Source organism: Ovis canadensis, chromosome 10 (genome assembly GCF_042477335.2).
Source record: "Ovis canadensis isolate MfBH-ARS-UI-01 breed Bighorn chromosome 10, ARS-UI_OviCan_v2, whole genome shotgun sequence".
Classification (NCBI taxonomy): Eukaryota; Metazoa; Chordata; class Mammalia; order Artiodactyla; family Bovidae; genus Ovis; species Ovis canadensis.
The window spans coordinates 35,515,416-35,536,023 of record NC_091254.1 but is presented as its reverse complement, the minus strand read 5'-3'; the positions used below and the strand labels follow the sequence as shown (position 1 = coordinate 35,536,023).

Genomic DNA, 20,608 nt, shown 5'->3' with positions numbered 1-20,608 from the left:
CCCTGAACTCTCCCAGTAACTTGTCCGTTTTACTCTTTGGCTGCTGAACATGTTAATAATTGTTAATAATAATTAACATGTTAATAACATGTTAATAATAATTAACTGTCTTCTTAAGAGTATGTCCCCAGCAGACTAGCAGTTCCTTTGAGGGGAGGGCCAGGTCTCATTTTGGCAAGTATAGCCAGTGACTATACGTGGTGTGTAGTGGGTTCTCATTGCTCAGGGGAAGCTTTAAGAGAAGGTTTCTGAGCTCACCTCACATCGTCTTGATTCTTCTGTACATTTACTTAGGGCCAAAGATGGAAGTGGACCAACTCGATGGTCATGAGTTTGAGCAAGCCCTGGGAGATGGTGAAGGACAGGGAAGCCTGGTGGGCGGCAGTCCACTGGGTCCCAAAGAGTTGGACACGACTGAGTGACTGAACCACAGCAAAGACAGAAAGCTCCGGAAATACGATGGCGTCCTACCTTAATAACCTTGTCAGTTCCCGAAGTCAGTAACCATCCTCTGGTCGCGTCGAAGTGCACGTGCACGATGTTATGTTTACTGTCATGGAAGGTCGCGGTGGGCGCGCGTCTGGAGGGAGCAGAGGAAGTTTCCAGAAGTGAAAGGCAGAGTATATAAATGAAGAAGATCTAGAGTGACAGTAAGCTCTAATTTTTAGCCAAATGGCTCAAACGACCTCACCGTTAGAGATGCTCCTCAGAGCTACTTTTATTCCCTGGGGATGAAAAGAGTGAAAGGATTCTTAGATGGTCCAAAATGGTCAAGAGATGAAGAAATTTCTTTAGAAACTTTTTGGAGAAATTTGTTGCTCTGATTGAGTCTGAGATTCTCCACCCGTGCTATTAACAAATCTTTAAAATAACCCACTGTGCTTTTGCTAAGTTTGATCTCAGAAGGACTTGCTGATAAAAGTCTACTTTGGTCTACTTCATTTTAAAAAAGGCACACTTGTTAAAATGCCTAAGACACTATCGCTTTCATCTAAGGGCTATTTATTTTTTCTCTTCTTTACCCTGGTATAAATGCAGGCTCAGGTTTTTCTTTGGCATTCTAATGCTTTAACAAGTAAAACAATATATAAACAAACACTGTTACTTGCTTTTTATTTTTTTAAGACTTGCATTCTCTTAGTAAGAAAGCTGGTAACTGCCTAGATGCTCTAGAGGCAATGCAAAATGCACCCACAGGGAAGAGGCAGAAGAACCAGTGATGTGGGACAGCAACATAGGGGATTAGGCTGCAGTTTTCTAATCATGTTTCAAGTTCCCACTCCTCAGCAGTGGGCTCTCTGAAGACAGCTCTTAATTGCTCAATCTGGAGAACAGATCTTCAGTATCCTAAAAATGATGATTGCTTTAAAATATTTAGAATTAAGGAATTAGGTTTAATCTGTAGTCACGTAGACCCTCTGGATCTGTGTCTTTAATGAAGAATTCAACGGGAATATCCCTAAAGTCTCTTGCAGCTCCTTAATTTAATGAGAAGCACTCTTTTATTAATTCCATCACATACGATGAGCAGAAAATAATCAGTGAACATAAACGCTTACTTATGCAAGGGCATCTTAATTTATATTTGCTGTGACTAAATATGAATAAAAAACATATACGTCAACAGGAGGATTATCTGCAAAAGAATGTTTTGTTTTATTAACTTGCCAAGAATTTCCTCTAAATGCTGACCTCCTTGAGTGCATCTGAAATATGTTTCTATTTATATGCAGCTTTTAGGACATCCATCTAGTACTTAAAATGATTTTACTACATTATATGAGGGGTGGTGGTGAGAACTGGGCAGACAAGTCCCCTATGAGATTCTAATTCACTAAAAGGGACATTTGGTGAAGAACACTCTGTTTACATGGAAGGCAGTTTGCAACAGCTAACATTTAAAAGATAACATGGGGTCTTTCCTGGCAGTCCAGTGGTTAAAAATCTGAGCATCCAATGGGAGAGGTGAGGGTTCCATACTTGGTTGGGAAACTAATAACCCACATGCTGTGCAGCATGGCCAAGAAAACTTTTTAAAATTTTAAATTTTAAAGAAAGAAAAGAACAAGGCAACATGGATCTGCATCCCCCACCCCCCACCCCCCACCAAAAAAACAGCACTGTAATCTCAGGTTCTGGGTTATTGGGCAAGGCCAACCAGCAAGATTCTGCAGCTGGACAACTGGTGGTACAAGACTCTTAGGAGAAGAGATTTGGCTCTTTCTGGAAAATAAAACCTCTGGAGCCCGTGGGCTTATTCACTAACGCAAAGATACCAACTGGGTCTAACAGTGAAGCTCAGGCTCCTGTATTCCCGGGCAATTCTCCAGTAAATTAGCAGGCAGAGAATTTGCTGCAAGAATATCTATTTTCAGTGCACACACCCCTGGGATTGACAACAGCGCAGAGATGATTTCTCAGCGCTGCACTCTCTCCTGCCTCACAAGGGGACACCACCTCCTGGTGGAAAGGAGGGCTTTGCCCACCTGCCACGGTCCGTACTGGAAGCCACCAGGAGCCCGGGTGCCATTATTCATGGCCGCGGGGCTCGGTGCAGCGCTCGGACCGCACTCGCCCCTTAACCTCGACATTTCCTCAGGCTGCTGTGACTTACTCCTCGTCTGTGATGGCCTCGTGGCAGCTGTCACACACCCTCACTTCAAACTCGAAGCCCATCAGCGGGATCGGGGAGCGCTTGGAGCTGCACTTGCCGCAGACCGCCTTCCCGCACTTGCGGCAGTGGTGCTGGAGGGAGAGAAAACGTGCTCACTGCGCCTGCGCGCCTCCGCGGGCCAGGAACGCCCAGGCGTGACCCACAGCCCCAGGTGCGGATGCTCAGCGGGAGGCCCCCAGCGCACTGGAAGCCCGAGCCAGAGGCTCTTCTTTTTGGATTCTGTTTACTCAGAATGAGAACTGTTTAGGAAGTAAATCTGATTGTGCCACGGCGCCCCTTTCCCCAGTCTTGGTCCTTTCCAGTTATCATCAGTGTGAACCTCCAGCAGTCGGGTTATCTTAAGGGTGTTGGGTGTGCACAGGGTTTACGGAGGAAGTGCCACCTCCAGAGATCACACTGTTCCGTGAAGAACTGGGATGAAACCAGGCTCAATTCACTGTCTACATGTTGGCCGTGCTCAAGCTGGGGGACTGGCATTTGATTTCCCCGGGGGGCAGACCAAACCCAACCATAGAATCAGGCTGAAAATGCTCTTATAACTAGATCTAAATAACTAAAACTAAGATGGAAGGAATGAAAATGAAATTAAAGAGAAATAAGTATCACTTACATAATTTCATGGTTTGGTACCATTTGAGCTAAGCTCGGCCTCTCTAATTTTAAGGTATATTTCACTAGATGCCACTAGAATTCTAAAATCATATCTCTTAACTACTGGGAACAAGTCACTACAGAAGCTAAATCCAGTAGGAATGAGCTTCAGTAGAGAAAGGGAATAAATTCGGCATAAGCGACTCCAAGAGAATAACTTAGCCCCGTCACAGCTCCCACCCAAGGGTGTTATTTCTTCCAAGATCACAAGGTAAAGTTATTTCTAGGTGATAACGTTTTGATGAAGCAAGCATATCACCCACCTGTCTCAGGCCAATTTTCTTACTGTCCCACATTTGCTTGAAGTTCCAGAAAAAAGGCTGGTCACACTTCTGGCAGGAATCACTGTCCAACCATTCAGGGGTCTTGCCAAACAAAACACACAACAGGTGACAGTGAGAAGTGAGGACCGTGGAAGCGTCGACACTGCTGACACGCAGTCAGGGTGTGTCCCTGAGAAACACGTGATTTCTCAATCATTTAAAAAATATTTACTGAATGCCTTGTGACGTGTCAGGTCCTGGGGATGTAGTGGGGAAGAAGAAGAATTTAACATCATGGAGCTTATAATTTAACAGGGAAGATGAAACATGATAATCATATCAATAGTAGTTAACTTCCCTGGTGGCTCCGACGGTAAAGCGTCTGCCTACAATGCGGGAGACCCAGGTTCAATCCCTGGGTCGGGAAGATCTCCTGGAGAAGGAAATGGCACCCCACTCCAGTACTCTTGCCTGGAAAATCCCATGGACGGAGAAGCCTGGTAGGCTACAGTCCATGGGGTCGCAAAGAGTCTGACTCAACTGAGCGACTTCACTTTCACTTTCATTATTTGAAACAGAAGGATCAAAGGTCAGAGAAAGAAGCACAGAGAGCTATGAGAACAGGATGATCTAGGCTGGGGTTCAGGACTTATCTCTGACAAATGATAACAAGCTGAGATCTGGGGATGAATTTCAGGAGACCAGGCACATGGGGCTGAGAGAGGGGCAGGATGGCTGGAGCACAGTGTAGGGGTGGGGAGAGAAGGGCTGGGGGTGGGAGAGGGTGTAAAGGGCTGAGGCTGGAGGGGTTGGATGTAGGGGCCACACCACAGACAGCTATGTTGGTTTAGGACTTTATCTCATAGTCTCTGATCATATGCAATTATCTCATACTCTGATCATATGCAATTATATTCTCTGACTGTGTACAATTATATGCATCTGCTTATTACACTGGCATGCAGCTACATGTGCTGGGGGGACAGGACCCGACCACAGTGGGTACTCAGAGAAGCACTAGTCTGCTGTCATGTCAGAGTCAGCAGGGTTAGTCCATTTCCCTACCTTTATTTTTTATTTTAAAAAGAATCCTTATATTCTTTTGTAAAAATTTACTTTATTTTTGGGTGCACTGGGTCTTCATTGCTTTGCACAGGCTTCCTCTAGTTGCAGCAAGCAGGGGCCGCTCTCTTGTTGCTGAGCATGGACTCTAGGGCTTCAGTAGTTGTAACTCACCAGCCCTGCTGCTGCTAAGTCGCTTCAGTCGTGTCCGACTCTGTGTGACCCAAGAGACGGCAGCCCACCAGGCTCCCCCGTCCCTGGGATTCTCCAGGCAAGAACACTGGAGTGGGTTGCCATTTCCTTCTCCAATGCATGAAAATGAAAAGTGAAAGTGAAGTCGCTCAGTCGTGTCTGATTCTTAGCGACCCCATGGGCTGCAGCTTTCCAGGCTCCTCCGTCCATGGGGTTTTCCAGGCAAGAGTACTGGAGTGGGGTGCCACTGTCTTCTCTGCACCAGCCCTAGAGCGCAGACTCAATAGTTGTGGCACACGGGCTTAGTTGCCCCATGGCATGTGGAATCTTCCAGGACCAGGCATTGAACCTGGGGAAGTTCTCCCCTAGCTTTAAGCAGACACAAACCTAAAGCTATATATTTTCTCAGGAGAAAAAAAAAAAAAGAAAGTAAAAAGGTGACATTTTAAGAAAGTTTATTTATTTTATTAAAACTGAGGAAAAGGGACTTCCCTGGTGGTCCACTAGTTAAGACTCTGAGCTTCCAATGCAGGGGGCCTGAGTCATATCCCTGATAGGGAAGTAAAATCCCACAAGCTGTACGGCATGACCGAAAAAATTAAAAATGCAGAGTGCAGTGACAAGGGTACAGAAAGAATGATAATACATTAAAAAAAAAAACAAAAAACAACCACCTGAGGGAAAGAAGTAAGTTTCAACTTGCCTGGTAATTTTCATGCCCTAATTCATGTAAAGACAGATCAATAAAATAATACATAGTTTCTTAGCTGAAGACAACAGTTTAACCCTAAAAGACTTATCTATGTTGTGATTTTTCTGAACAGTTATGATGTAGGAAAATAAGGAAGATTTACAAAACACACACACACACCCATGTTTTACAAGGAAGCATGCAGGTTTAGAATGTGTATAAAATACATTAGTGGGTGTCTAAGAGGGGGGAGCTGAGAGTAGGGCTCTGAAAAGCGGGGGGGGGGGGTGGTGAGAAATCAGCATGTGTAGTATGATTCTCTTTTTTGTCAAAAAAAACAAAAATCTAACGTGTTATCTGCAGAGAAAAATGTAAGAAGGTATGTTTGCCAGTATGTGAAGAGTGAAATTTCTGGGTGGTAATATCATGGATGGGCTTCCCCGGTGGCCAAGCTGTAAAGAATCCACTAGATTCTTCAGTCTCTGGGTGGGGAAGAGTCCCTGGAGAAGGAAATGGCAACCCACTGCAGTATTCTTGCCCGGGAAATCCCATGGACAGAGGAGCCTGGGCAGGTTACAGTCCATGGGGTTGCAATAGCATGGGATATGACTTAGCGACTCAGCAACAACCCTGAGTAACTGACATTTTCTTTGTTAAGGAGCACTGTAATTTTTCTACAAAGAACATGTATTATGTATACTTAAAAAATAAAAAAAATTGTGAAAAATCAGATTTCGTTAAATGTATAAACACACGTTTAACCTACATCAAGATGTCAAACAGATCTGTGTTCAGCCACTCAAGGCCTTCTCCCACCTGCCCACCCTCTGGGCTGCCACCCCATCCGCTCTGCGTCCATTGCTCTGCACGCAACCACTCCTGTGTTTCGTCTTGGTCAGGGTGTGCTCACTCTCTCCTGCCACAAACCCTTCGCTGGAATGTGAGCTGATGGTGACAAGCCCCAGCTCTGATGCTCTGACTCCTATCAACTGTGGTTGATTTATTTATACCATCAAATCATTTTCTGAAGCTTTCCCCTCCACGTCTTTTCTTCCAGAAAGGCTACCAGCCCTTCGGGGCAGGGACAGTTTCATTACGTCTCAGGCTTCCCAAGCTGAGCGCCGCATGGTACCTGCCACAGCCGGAAAGCAGCCCCACGGATCCACCTGGGAGGCTGGACGTTTATCATATATGACACTTGCGAAAGATGGATGCAACCCTCGCCACCGCCCAGTTAGAGCTTTAAATCACTCGCGAAGATTTACAAGTACCAAGTGCCCATATATCTGCATATCAAAAGGCATCACTGTCAAAAGCCGGCATGTCAAGCCAGCTCCAAGAACTGCCCACTGACCAACCGCCTGGTTTCCTTCTCTGGAGAGTGCACTGGTATCCTCCTTGGACTTCTGTCTATTGAGGGTGGAGGCTGTGTGCGCAGCGGCTCCCCTCCCGGGGTCTGGTCAGTCAGGCCTGGGAAGAAGCCTGGACACACCGGCGTGACTGTCCCTGGCTGGCACACACTGTCTTTATGCCAATAGGGCCAAATTGTATTTTCAAAAGCAATATCCCACAATTCCCCACTTCCTGACTGAAAGGATCATTTTAATTAGTTACTAATAGAACTCCTGTGGATTTACGGTTTGAGCAAATCAGCTTTAATCTTCTTAAGCATTTAATTACTGGCATTTGAAAGGCACGGCATTGTGGGTAACGGCAACGACTCTCTTGAAATGAGACTGGGATGAAGCTGTGGAAAGAAGCTGGGAAATGGCCTTTGTCTAATTTTTAAAGTGTTGCTCTTCTAATTCTTGTATCCTGCGAGGACACAGATTAGAACACACGTGGTCAAAGGGAAAATTTACCCAGCATTATTCTAGGGAAATGAGAAAATGGTTAACTTCAAAGTACTTGTCAAAGGGGACGTTCAGTAAACAAACCAGCTGTTATGATGCTGAATGATGAAAAAGCAAGTTCACTGAAAAAAGAATGTTATGGTTAAATTGGCAAAATTTATGTTCTGTAAATGTGTAAATAGTAAATGAAAAAAAAAGAAAAAATGTTATGACAAAACTTAAACGCTTAAAAATGACAATGTGTATATTTACATCTGGATAACTGTTTAGAATATGACTCATAAGCACAAAAAATTATTTCTAATATTTCTATTAATACCAAACTAGGATTCTTCATCAAATACCACTTCTCACACACCAGCCACCATTTCCCCCAATAACATAAAGTGCCAAGCTGTCTGCTTTCATAGTGCACTTTAAACCAAAGGGCTGTAATTACCTGAAAATAGATGTTTCTTCTCTGAACTTGTAAATCGTGCAACTGATCTGAAGTCTGAACAGCTTAGTCTCAGTCTTCTTATGAATCTCCACTGCGTGAGTATTATGTGTCGCTTTGTGAGGGGCTTATAAAAGGAAGCTCCTTTCATACTAGAATTGTATTTTATTTTACTATTATTGTTTTTCTGATTTTCTGAAATAACATGCTTATTTTCATGGTTTTCTCAAAGAAAAAAGTGGGCTTCCCTGGTGGTTCAGTGGTAAAGAATCTGCCTGCCCATGCCGGAGACAGGGGTTCGGTCCCCGGTCTGGGAATCTCCCGCATGCGGCGCAGCAACTCAGCCCCTGTGTGCACCACAACCACGAGCCTGTGCTCTAGAGCTCCGGTGCCGCAGCTACTGAAGCCTGAGTGCCCGAAAGCCCGCGCTCCGCGAGAGAAGCCACTGCAATGAGAAGCCCACGCGCAAGCAGAGAGCAGCCCCAGCTAGACGCAACTAGGGAAAAGCACAACCAAAAAAAAAAAAAGGTGAGCAGGAGGGGAGGCTGAGGCGTTCCTCAGCAGTCAGAGGTGCAGAGCCCAGCCCGGTGGCCATGGAAGGGTGGCTCGAGCCTTCTGTGAACCTACCTCCTGCCTCTCCACGTCCATGTTCCAGACCACGATGCCACCGTCACCGCCACAGGAGATGAGCTGCCGCGTGTGCTGGGCATAGGACAGGGCCTGGACTTTGTCACTGCCGAAGAAGCAAGAGTCAGTGACAGTTCCCGAGGGCAGGGAGAGCCCCCAGGGCAGGAAGTCTCGTGCAGGCCCACCCCTGAGAGCCGCCCAAGAGCAGACCTTGGAGGCTGGAATGGAATGGTCTGCATGCTAACGTCGGGAGAGCACTTGAGATCTGCAACATTTAGAATGAGTCAAAACGCTCGTCCGATAATTAGCGATGCTCAACATCTTTTCATGTGCCTGTTGGCCATCTGTAGGTCTTCTCTGGAGAAATGCTTACTTAGGTCTCCTGCCATTTTTCTGGATTGGGTTGTTTGTTTTCTGATGTTGCATTGTCTGAGGTGTTTGTATATTTGGGAAATGAAGCCTCTGTTGAGTGCATCTTTTGCAAATTTCTCCCGTTCCATAGGTTGTGCTTCCATTTTGTTGATGGTTTCCTTTACTGTGCAAAAGCTTGTAAATTTGAGTAGGTCCCTTTGCTCATTTTGCTTGCATTTCTTTGGCCTTGGGACACTGACTAAGAAAATATTGCTTATATTGATTATGGGATTAGCAGATACACACCACTACATATAAAATAAACAACAAAGATTTACTGTATAGCACATGGAATATATATATATATATATGTGTGCTTCCCTAGTGATTCAGTCAAAGAAGGCAGTGGCAGCCCACTCCAGTGTTCTTGCCTGGAGAGTCCCGTGGGCGGAGGAGCCTGGTAGGCTGCAGTCCTTGGGGTCACTAAGAGTCAGACACGACTGAGCAACTTCACTTTCACTTTTCACTTCCATGTACTGGAGAAGGAAGTGGGAACCCACTCCAGTGTTCTTGCCTGGAGAATCCCAGGGACGGGGGAGCCTGGTGGGCTGCCATCTACGGGGTCGCACAGAGTCGGACACAACTGAAGCGACTTAGCAGCAGCAGCAGCAGCAGCAGTGGTTCAGTGGTAAAGAACCTGCTGGCCAACACAGGAGATGCTGCTTTGATCCCTGGGTTGGGAAGATCCTCTGGAGAAGGAAAAGGCAACCCACTCCAGTATTCTTGCCAGGGAAACCTTGCGGGCAGAGGAGCCTGGTCCTCTGGGGTTGCAAAAGAGTGGAACACAACTTATCGACTAAACAACAACAAATATACGTATGTATAACTGGATCACTTTGCTGTATATCTAAAACTAACACAACATGGTAAATCAACCATAGTTCAAATTTTTTAAATGCTCATGTGAGATGCTAAGGCCCCAAGAAGAGGCGGTCTCTGTCAATTACCAACACTTAAGGAAAAAAGCTGTTGAACTGCTTATAATCTTACTGGTTCCTTAATTGATCAATTAATTAACATCTGTGCCATCTGTTCATGTTACATTTGTAAGGTCATCGGGCACCTGATGGAGCCAGGTAACCTGTGCTGCCTGGGATGCGAGGTGCCAGCATGGCTCCAGGGTGAATCCACAGCAGCAACTTGAGTTCACTGAGTGTCTCTCTCTAGTTCTCACGACCTCTTTCTTCAGGTTGTGTCTTATTTTTCTTTCTGGTTGGTACATGGCTGACAAGTTATACCCTCTTGGTGGGGAATCCAGTTTAAGGGTTTGACAATTTAGTGACCACCACCAAAAGATGACAGAGATCTACTCCATCTTGGGAGAGAAAGAATGGGGAGTCTGGTTTCTTGGCTGTTTTTGTTTGAATGTTCTTCTGTTTTGAGCTCTAATTAATTGAGAATTCTGTGCTCACTAGGAAGGAGAATAACTCTGTGAAATCTGGATTGGTGATTGTGTGTGTGTGTGTTTGTGTTTAGTTTTGACTTGTGCCTCCAGTTGTAGGACTGAAGCTGTTAAGCTGTGTGTGTCTTTGTCTGAAATTCAGGGGGGTGTTTACCTCTTGTGTATGGAACGCTTTCCTATTTCTGAAGGTGTCAATAAATTAGATTATGGTACCTGTTAATTATAAGCACTTGCTTATAAAGATAAGCAAATGTTTATATAAATTGAATATTCCTGAACTTCACAGAAAATAAGGAAATTAAACCTCTAAAGCTTTAAATTTACTAGGCTTAAAAATAAAAATTATTTTATAGAAGATACTAACTCAGTGATATTTTAAGACTCCCAAGTTCACAAAACTAACGTTAAATCTTTGGCAAATGACTAGAGTGATGAGTTTCAAAACACAGCCAGGTCTTTTTCTGGCTTTATTAATGTTAAATATAACGCAAATGTGCATTTTGCTTTACTTGGGTTGATTTCTTCTAAATTTATATAGGATAAATGGTCAAATAAGCTAACATTATGCCTATATAATATTTAAGATTATGAAAAACAAGCGTGTTCAATTAAATAATTTTTCTCATAAACTTTACATAACAGTTATGTTTTATAGCATACCAACTTAAAGATAATTCCCCAAGATCTTTGGGTCATTTACAATGGAATCATAGTAAGTTGAGCTAATTGATGTCACTAGACACCTACAGTGGATAATTTCTTTCTTTTTTTAAAAAATCAATCTATTTATTTTTGGCTGCATCGGGCCTTAGGGCATTCAGAATCTTTCCTTGCAGCATTCAGACTTCTCTCCAGTTGTGGCTTGAGGGCTCAGTAGACCCTTGGCATGTGGGATCTTAGTTCCCTGACCAGGGCTTGAACTCGTGTCCACTACTTTAGAAGGTGGATTCTTAACCACTGAACCACCAGGGAAGTCTTGATCATTTCTAAATAAGTTACTGAAATTTTGACTGTACAGCATAATATTTAAGATTATACATGTTTGCTTATTTTTATGTGCTATAGAGAGACTGTAACTTGGGCATGTGTCTGCTCAGTCATGTCCAACTCTTTTTGACCCTATGGACTGTTGCCCTGTCAGGCTTCTCTGTCCATGGAATTTTCCAGGCAAGAATACTGGAGCAGGTTGCCATTTCCTACTTCCCAACCCAGGGATCAAACCCCTATCTCCTGCATATTTTGCATTGGCAGGGGGATTCTTTACCACTGCGCCACCTGGGAAGCCCAACATAACTTAGATGAGTCATGTCAAATGAACGTGTTCCTTTCTTTTACCACTTTAGAGGGACGTAAAAGTGACGTACATTGCGGTAGAAGCTGACGTCACGTTTCGTGAGCTGTGCTAAGATGCTCCCTATGATGGAAAGTTCTCAATTATCCATATCCTCTGTCCTCCCAGTCTTCTCTACAAAATAAGTTAGCTACTTTGGTTAACTACTAGAATTAAAATGAGTGACTGAGATGGTGCCAGGTGCAATGATGAGAAGGAAATACAACCGTGTCTGTGTTTTTGTTTTGGGGAGGGAAAAAAATGAAAGAGTAGTTTTAAAGCAGTGGTTCTCAAACTTTTTAGTCTCTCAGGACCCCTTTACATTCTCAAGTCTTATTTGAGGACACCAAAGAGCTTTAGTTTAAGTGAGTGGTAACTATCAATATAACTGGCCACCTGATGTGAAGAGCCAACTCGTTAGAAAAGACCCTGATGCTGGGAAAGACTGAAGGCAGAAGGAGAAGGGGACAACAGAGGGTGAGATGGGTGGAGGCATCACTGATTCAGTGGACATCAGCTTGGGCAAACTCTGGGAGACGGTGAGGGACAGGGAAGCTTGGCATGCTGCAGTCTGTGGAGTCTCAAAGAGTTGGACACGACTTGGCAACCGAACAACAACTATCAATATACTTGAAATCAATCTGAGAAATTTTTAAACTATTGATCCATCTGAAAACAGCAATGATGAATCCATTCCCTTTTAACCAAATAACATATGTTTTGGGAAAAATGTATTTTCCAAAACCAAATATTTTGAAGGCAAAATGGCATTGTTTAATATCTATGCAAGTCTTTCTAATGTCTGGCTTAGGAGAGAGCCAGACACTCATCTCTTTCTGTGGACATTATGATGTTACTCATGTAGCCTCTGGAAAACTCCATTTTATACTTTTGAGAGAGCTTGAATGGAAAAGGCAATTTTAAAGTAAAATATAAATTTGTTCCAGAATATCAAAGAGAAAAATAAAGGACAAAACATGGAAAGTGAATTTTGCTTGCTTTGGTTTATAATACTTGGGAGTCTTAAAAAAAAAAAAGCTGCAAAATACATTAAAATCTTGGTATAGTTCCCTTGGTTTTGATGGCTTGCTTCCTTAGTTTGCTGATTAATGCCTTGGATACAATGCAAAAGGATATTCCTTACCTTCTATGGAATCTGCCTAGCTAGCAGAGATTTTGTCTCACCAAAATCCTTTTCAGAGCTTTATGCTGATTTGAAAAGTTCTTGATTATTTAAGGAATGAAAAGAAGAACAAGGGCCCTCATTTGTAAAAAGAGCTACATTCTTTAAGACTGTATTGCTTTCTGTATTTATTTCCCAAGTCTTCTTGTTACTCTGATTATATAGATAGCCAAGTATTGTTTTTTAGGCACCTGTGCTATCTTAAGTATCTAAAGATAAGTATCCTCTGACAATAATTTTGGTTTTACATTCCCAGGTTGAGCCCTATATTTTTTGGGAAAAAATTGTTTAGGATATGTTTTTACACCTAAAACTATCTTTGAGATTTCCTAGAGGGGTTCTGGAAAATTACAGATCTGTTTCCTCTGCCTCATAAAAATAGAGATGGTATTAAAAAAAAATCACATTTGTTTACTGTGTTACTATTTAAAGAGTTGCATAGGAAGAGCTGTCAGATCAGAGAAGATGCTTAGTCTTCCCTAGGTTAAGTCAGTATGGCTAAAAGATTATTAATATATTTCTGAGATTGTATATTACATGCCAAGACCCTAGAGCTTTATACAATGCTTCCACTGTCCATAAGATGCTTTTACCTTCAGGGAAAACACTGATCAATTGCTCAGGAAATAGTTATGTAGGGAATATCAATAGAGAATTTCACTCTTCGCAATTCTGATATCATTTATCTCAGTAAAAAATTATCCATTAAGTGTCTATAATCTACAGGTAAATTTGTATTATTCTGATGCTTGCCTGAAGGCTTTGTCACAAGCTACAGGCCAGAAGGGACAATCTCAGAGTTTCGTGGAAAACGATTCTATGCACCAGGTACTTTTAAATAGTAGCATTTTAAAGATTCTTAGGCAAAGAATACTAGACTGACATAACTTAGATAGTCTGTAAACTGGGATAGTGGACTGAGTCAGGATTTCCTTGGATTTCAGGACATTTTTTAGTCTGGAAGTAGATGGCTTTACAGATGCACTGGGATAGTGGATTGAGTCAGGATTTCCTTGGATTTCAGGACTCTTTTTAGTCTGGATGTAGATGGATTTACAAATGCAGACTGCTAAACCAACACCCAGCAGAACAAGAATTAACAACACAGGACCAAATGAACTGAAGAGGGAAATTTTACTGGAATACTGTTGCTGTTGTTTTAACATTCTACTTTTTTGCTCTATGAGGATGCCTTTTCTCTTACTTTTTAGGCTGACTCAAACCTACAGTTTAGTAAAGTCTGCTTTGGTAAGCTAAATCTAAAAATTTAAGAATAATATCCAATTCTCAGAAACCCCCTGGAATTCAGAAACCGTTACGGAGTCACCTTGAATTTCATGGCAATACAGTTATTTCACAGTTTAATTAGAATCTATCCACAGGATATCACTGGGCAACCAAGCCCTTACCTACAGTGTCGTATGAGAGAATGGTGTGCACTGACTCAGTTATGAGTAGCCTCTTTAGCAACTAAGGGGGCCAGTGCCTTGGGAAGTGGTCCTGCTTCCTGAAAGGAAAACTGGTCCTGTACCTGGTTTGCAGGGTCCTGGTATTACAGATGTTAAGAAAGCTACCAGGCCAGGAAACTAGCAAATGTTGAAAATCTCAAAGAATTCAACCAAAGTTATAAGTATTATAGGTGAAAACTGGTGATTTTCTTGGGCTTGTTTTCCTGCTGCTAAGTCACTTCAGTCAGGTCCGACTCTGTGAGACCCCATAGACGGCAGCCCACCTAGCCATGGAATAGCAGATAACAGAGGCTCTGAAAAGCCCAATCCAAGATTCCTTATAAAAACTTTTGTAACTTTCATGGGCTTAATAGTTGCTTAATAACATACAGCTCCATATTTGCAAAGCCAACTAAGATGGCCTATAGGTTAATTAATACTGCACCAATGTAAATGGTGAGGTCAAACTTTGTGAGGCCAGCTGTTTTTCTGTGACCAGGAATAATCTTATGATTATAGGTGAGAAGAGGGGAGGATCTCTCAGATCAAAAACTTGGAAATGAGTAAAAAGAGATTATTGGGTATCTTTTTCAATGGAATATCAGGTGTAATGTGATACATCCTTCTGTGTTTTCTGCCTCTGTGGGAGTCAGAGTTATTATCTTTAACTGTGCTATTTTATAACTCTGTAAACTGTAGGAAATTGACAGTATTGCAAATGAATCTTATCCAGTGAAGATGCAATGAATCCCCATGCCCGGCTCTTGCCATGGAAGAAGTCAGCTGTGAAAATACAAATGCATTTCAGCACTCTCCATGGCCTCTTCATGTTTCTACTCTTTGAATTTCCCTTTGAACTGGCTGTAACATCTTACTAGTTCCTTTACTAATTAATAACTAATATAAAATCTTTCACTAAAAAACAAAGTCAATTTTCTATCTCTCCTGGTTGTGATTAATGCTTCATACAGTTCAGGGTATGGACTGATGCCATTGTGACATTCAGGGGCAAGAAGGAAAATCCATCTAGTTGAACAGACTCATAACCACCCAGTGATCTGAACTACAATTCATTTGTGAAGGCACCTTGATACATATCAATGATCTTGCAAAACCAAATAAGCTACAGAAGGAACTGCTTTGCCACTCATAGCTGGCAGCAACATTCAGCAAGAGATACATAATTTATGGGACTCCAGTCCTGTTAATATTCCAACACAGAAGAACACAATGATGAATGCTGGATCCCAAGCCTTGTAATAAAGCTGCTCCAGGGCTTCTTGATTTAAGGATTCAAAATACAACCACCTTGCAGTTAAAAACAAGATGAGGAAACATTCCCAGGTTTACAGATCCAGGGTGATAAAACAGTGAAAGATACCTTCCTCTTGCACTTATGTTTCATCTGGCATCATGGTAGCATTTAGACTAGAAAGCATCTTAAAACTGGTTATTATTTAATCAATGAGCATTCCGTGGACTGCACTGCAAATGCTCTTATGAGCGTATAAAGACCCCACTTTGTTAAAAAAAAAAAAAAAAAAGAATTACAAGATAATGACAGCTGAGCATTAAACCGAGGGTGGGGCCCTTTAAAGCCTGAGGCCTTGTGCGCCTGCATAGGTCTCATGCCCATGAAGCTGGTCCTGTGTCCAGTGCTTCTTAAGAGAAAAGGGTCGCGAAGCCTTCCTATTCTCTACAGGAGCAGATTTTCAGACACAGGCTAACATCTACCTAAATGTCAGCTTAGGTCCTCTTCCATCCCGGAAGAGTAGGGGATGGTGCTTAACTGTTTAGCAAACAAATGAAACTGTCCAAAGAATGGAAGTCTCAGCCCACTTGGTGAAATCTAATCAGCTATGCACCTACTTCCAGAAATCTCAGGCTCTTAGGTTGGAAACTCCCACCTTCATGAGTTTCCCAAACCTCCAAGGACCAGAGGGGTGGCTTCCCCGGTGGCTCAGTCAGTAAAGAACCTGCTCGCCAAGGCAGGACTCTCGGGTTTGGGATCCCGGGGTTGCGAAGATCCCATGGAGAAGGGAATGGCTACCCGCTCCAGTATTCTTGCCTGGAGAATTCCATGCACAGAGGAGCCTGGAGGGCTACATGCAGTCCATGGGGTCGCAAAGAGTTGGACACGACTGAGCAACTAAACCACCTAAAGCACAACTGCCACCAAGGAGCAGGGGAGGTCGGGGAGCAAGTCACACTTGAGAGGCCTCCAGGATATCTGAAAACACTGTCCTGAGTTCCTGCAGTTCTGTCTGGGTAACACCTCCTGATCCTAAGAACTCTGAGAATCTATTCATCTCCTGAGATTCAGATCAAGAGGCTACCTACTTTCTAGTGCAACGGCAAACTGTCCACCTTTCCCTTGTTTTCATACATCCAGCACAGCTCAAGAGAAGCAGGGAATGTTTTTCTTAGTCACCTTTGGGTCCTAAGAGCCCAATTCAAAGTCTGGTCTGTAGACAGAGCTAAGTGAACATCGGCTGACCGTATCAGGCAAAGAGGGAGTAGGCGCACGTGGCAATATTTCCATTGGAAATGCAACAACTGGGGGGCTTCCTTCATAGCTCAGTTGGTACAGAATCTGCCTGCAATGCAGGAGACCCGGGTTTGATTCCTGGGTCGGAAAGATCCCCTGGAGGAGGAAATGGCAATCTACTCCAGCATTCTTGCCTGGAGAATCCCATGGACAGAGGAGCCTGGCTGGCTACAGTCCATGGGGTCGCAAGAGTTGGACAAGGCTTAGCAACTAAACCACCACTACCACAATCAGAGAGAAACAGTCATCTTATCTGGAAGCTTGATTTATGGATTATTACCATTTTTCTTAACGAGAATGCTGTTAACAAGAGTCACTAATATCCCCTTAATCTTATGCTGATTATTTTACATGCATTATATTATTTATGGTTTTTGACAACCTTTGAGGGCTTTTTGTTCATATTACACTTATGTTAGAGATGAGGAAACTGAGGGTCAGAGAGATGAGGTGCCTTGTCCAAGCCTACAGAGCCTGCAGCTGAAGAGCTGTCTCATACACAGCCTGGCCTGCTCTGAGGTCGTTCTCAGTCACCACCCTATACAGAGGAGAGAACTCTACCCTCTGTGAGAACGTTTTTTTTTTTTCCTATGAGAACACTAGTTGTTAATACTTTGATCTATTATGTGTTTAGCTAAATAGTTAAAAATAGAAAAGACATCTCTTTCCGTTGCCCCTAATAACTCTCCACGGTGACAGTGAGAAGCACTTCTAAATCTCAGATGGGCATGGAGAGAAAGCTTTCATACGTATTCATCCTTGATCTCCTCCCCCAAACCCAGAAGAAGCTGAAGGCGAGAATGTTACTTCCTTTCATGACTTCAATACAAGAGAAAAGCACAAATCCTCCCAGTGCACATTTATTGATGAATTGCCTATTGCTTTACCAAAAGAATTTGAGAAGGCTGATAACAAAAGTCTTCCGCGTGGTAAGAGTAGGAAAAGAGAAACCCTGAACTGGGATTGTGGAAAGAGGACGCAAAGACACAGGCCGTGCGTGCCACGGGTCGTGGCTATGACAGAGCCTCAGGCAGCCTGTGTATCCCAGTCTTGGTGGGGAAATCCACCACAAGGGCCATGCAGACCTTTGCCTCTGCTTCATTTTTAATTTTATTAACCCTGGTGACTCAGCTGGTAAAAGGACCTGCCTGCCAACACAGGAGACATAAGAGACGCAGGTTCGATCCGTGGGTTGGGACGATCCCCTGGAGAAGGAAATGGCAACCCACTCCAGTATTCTTGCCTGGAGAATCCCAAGGACAGAGGAGCCTGGCGAGCTACAGTCCATGGGGTCGCAAAGAGTCGGACATGACAGAGCACACATATACACTTTTTAAAAGCTGCTTAACACAGAGTCTAGCCCCCAGTGTTGGCTCACTGTTATGAAGGAACTTTATTAAATTTATTTCTTGGCCTCAAAGCATGTGGGATCTTAGTTCCCTGACCACAGACTGAACCCAGGCCCCTTGCATTGGAAACATGGAGTCTTAATTACTGGACCACCAGGCAAGTTCCTTACATGTGCTTCAAATCAAGTTACCACTCAATTAAATTGCTAGCAAGTCTCAGAGACCTAGGAAAACACTATTAGAAAGAAAAAATGTGACCATAAAGCTGGTCATGAAATGATAGCTACTATGGAAGAATATAAAAAGTCCAAGTCTCCTGATCAGATTTGATAAAGTGGGCCTGGGACAATACATGTCCAGGTTTATGCTTTGATCACATCCATCTCACTGGTAACTGATTCTCAAAAAAATGTAACTGGTCCCTGAAAGTGGAAAACCTTGTCTCTGCCTCCTTTCCACAGAGCTTGCACATAATTCATGTTTCACTTGCTCCAGGAAGTACAAGTACCAAAATGCTTCAAATGCAGATAATACTGTGCTAGAGAAGTATACTTTCTTAGCTTTTTTCCCTTGGACTTGGAGACATTTTCACTGTCATCAATCACTTACTTGTGCTAAAGCTCCCTCTGCTTTGATGGGATTTTTTTACACATCAAATCAAACTGGCTACATAAATGTCACGTTTCCCCACGGAATGATGGTGTGAAAGCTCAGAACTCGGGACGGAAGCCACAGGGAGCTGTCCCTCCACACCACGGCTGGACATTTCTGGAAGAGGGGAAGGGAGTCTCCCCACCACAAGGGGCGGGGGGCCTCAGGTTCCGTCTGCTCTCCCCAGTGCCCGAACTCAAGGATTTGGTCCATGAACGGGAACTCAGGCCGCCAACGGTCACCCTGAGGGAAGGTAGGGAAATGAGGAATTGTAGGAGAGCAAGGGGCAGCCTCAGACCTAAACAGAAAGTCTTTGCCTTCTGAAGTAGAAGGGTGACAGAGAACACCGTGGGGCAAGATGGGGACCGTATGTTATTCAACGTTCACTCCCCCCCAGCGCCTAGCACAGACTACAAAGAAGGTTCCAGAAGCCTTCTCCACTGGACTGATCTGGGAGTCCTAAGCTACCAGCTTTGGGGTCTTTGAGGATGGAAGTTCTATTCGTACATGTGTGGTAAGCCACCTCAGTCGTGTCCGACTCTTTGTGACCCTATGGACTGTAGCCCACCAGGTTCCTCTGTCCATGGGATTCTCCAGGCAAGAATACTGGAGTGGGTTGCCATGCCCTCCTCCAGGGGATCTTCCCGACTCAGGGATCAAATCTATGTCTCATGTCTCCTGCATTGGCAGATGGGTTCTTTACCATTAGCACCACCTGGGAAGCCCACAAGCTCAATAGTCTCATAAAAAAAAAAAAAGGTATCTGACCTCCCTCTTTCACAGGGTTATTATAAGATTAAACTGAGGTGTCTGTGTGTTTTGAAAACTCCTTGACAAAATATTGGGTGCTACTCGAACACAAGAATCACTGAACATGAATCCAGTGGTCAATTTTCAGGGCAAAGGAATGGATGCTGTGAACGTGGGCCTTATCCTTCCTGCCGCACGTCCTGGCCCCTTCTCTGTGAACCCCATCCCCCTCCTGTCAGTGGTTCCAGCGCTCCCCTCCCCCCAGCTCAGGCATCAGACCCGCTCTCACAGAGTGAAGTCAGTGACACTGATGAAGCTCAGCTCGCCTGCTTCGCTGACAACAGGGTAACCCCTCTGAGGCGTCCAGTGAAAAGGAGCCCCTCACACACTTCACCTTATTACTAAATTTAAATTAAATAAACACCAGGTCAAGGCCTTCCCTCTCCTGTTCAAGGCACTTCTGCCTGGCAGCTCTGGATCTCACCAGCCTGCCCGCCCCACCAAGGTGTGATATCCTATCAGGGTGGACTCCAGGATGGACGTCAGGGTGGACTCCAAGGATAGTCGGCTTCATTTTCTCAAAGTCCAAGCCAGCATGTCTTAGAAACTGGAAGACCTATTCGTTTAGGTTTCATTCTTCCGGGACTGAGAGACTCTATCTCCACTTGATAGCCTTTTCCTTTCTTACCCAACTGGAAGGTTTCCCAGCACGTGTTGCCTGGGGACATGCCACACCCAGAAATGCTGGCGGTGAGAACTGACCCTCGCCCTGCCAGCAGTCTTTATGAACCACTGCGTAAAAATAAAGCTAGTTATGAGCTAATCTGAATGAGTCCAACAAGCATTACTGATCTTCATTCTAAGCCTGTATTTCATTTCTCTGAAGGAGCCCAAGTTGCAGGAATTTCTTGGCAGATTAAATAATAACCGTGTGTTGTGAAACAAGGCTTCCCAGGTGGCACAGAGGTAAAGGACCTGCCTGACAATGCAGGAGACACAGGAGACTCGGGGTCAGTCCCTGAGTGGGGAAGATGCCCTCGAGAAGGGAATGGCAACCCACTCCAGTATTCTTCCGTGGGCGTCTCAG

General features: G+C 43.9%; 1 protein-coding gene across 2 annotated transcripts in view; it reads right to left on the bottom strand.

Annotated features, from left to right (window-relative positions):
• WDFY2 (WD repeat and FYVE domain containing 2) overlaps window positions 1-20,608 on the bottom strand; it is a 185,122-nt gene that overhangs the window by 7,895 nt on the left and 156,619 nt on the right. For both annotated transcript variants that reach the window (XM_069601456.1, XM_069601455.1), the window contains exons 8-11: window positions 8,450-8,555; window positions 3,589-3,690; window positions 2,615-2,745; window positions 472-580 (exon numbers count right to left, since the gene is read on the bottom strand). In XM_069601456.1, the coding sequence (XP_069457557.1) occupies window positions 472-580; window positions 2,615-2,745; window positions 3,589-3,690; window positions 8,450-8,555 (448 nt within the window). The remainder of the gene's footprint in view (window positions 1-471; window positions 581-2,614; window positions 2,746-3,588; window positions 3,691-8,449; window positions 8,556-20,608) is intronic.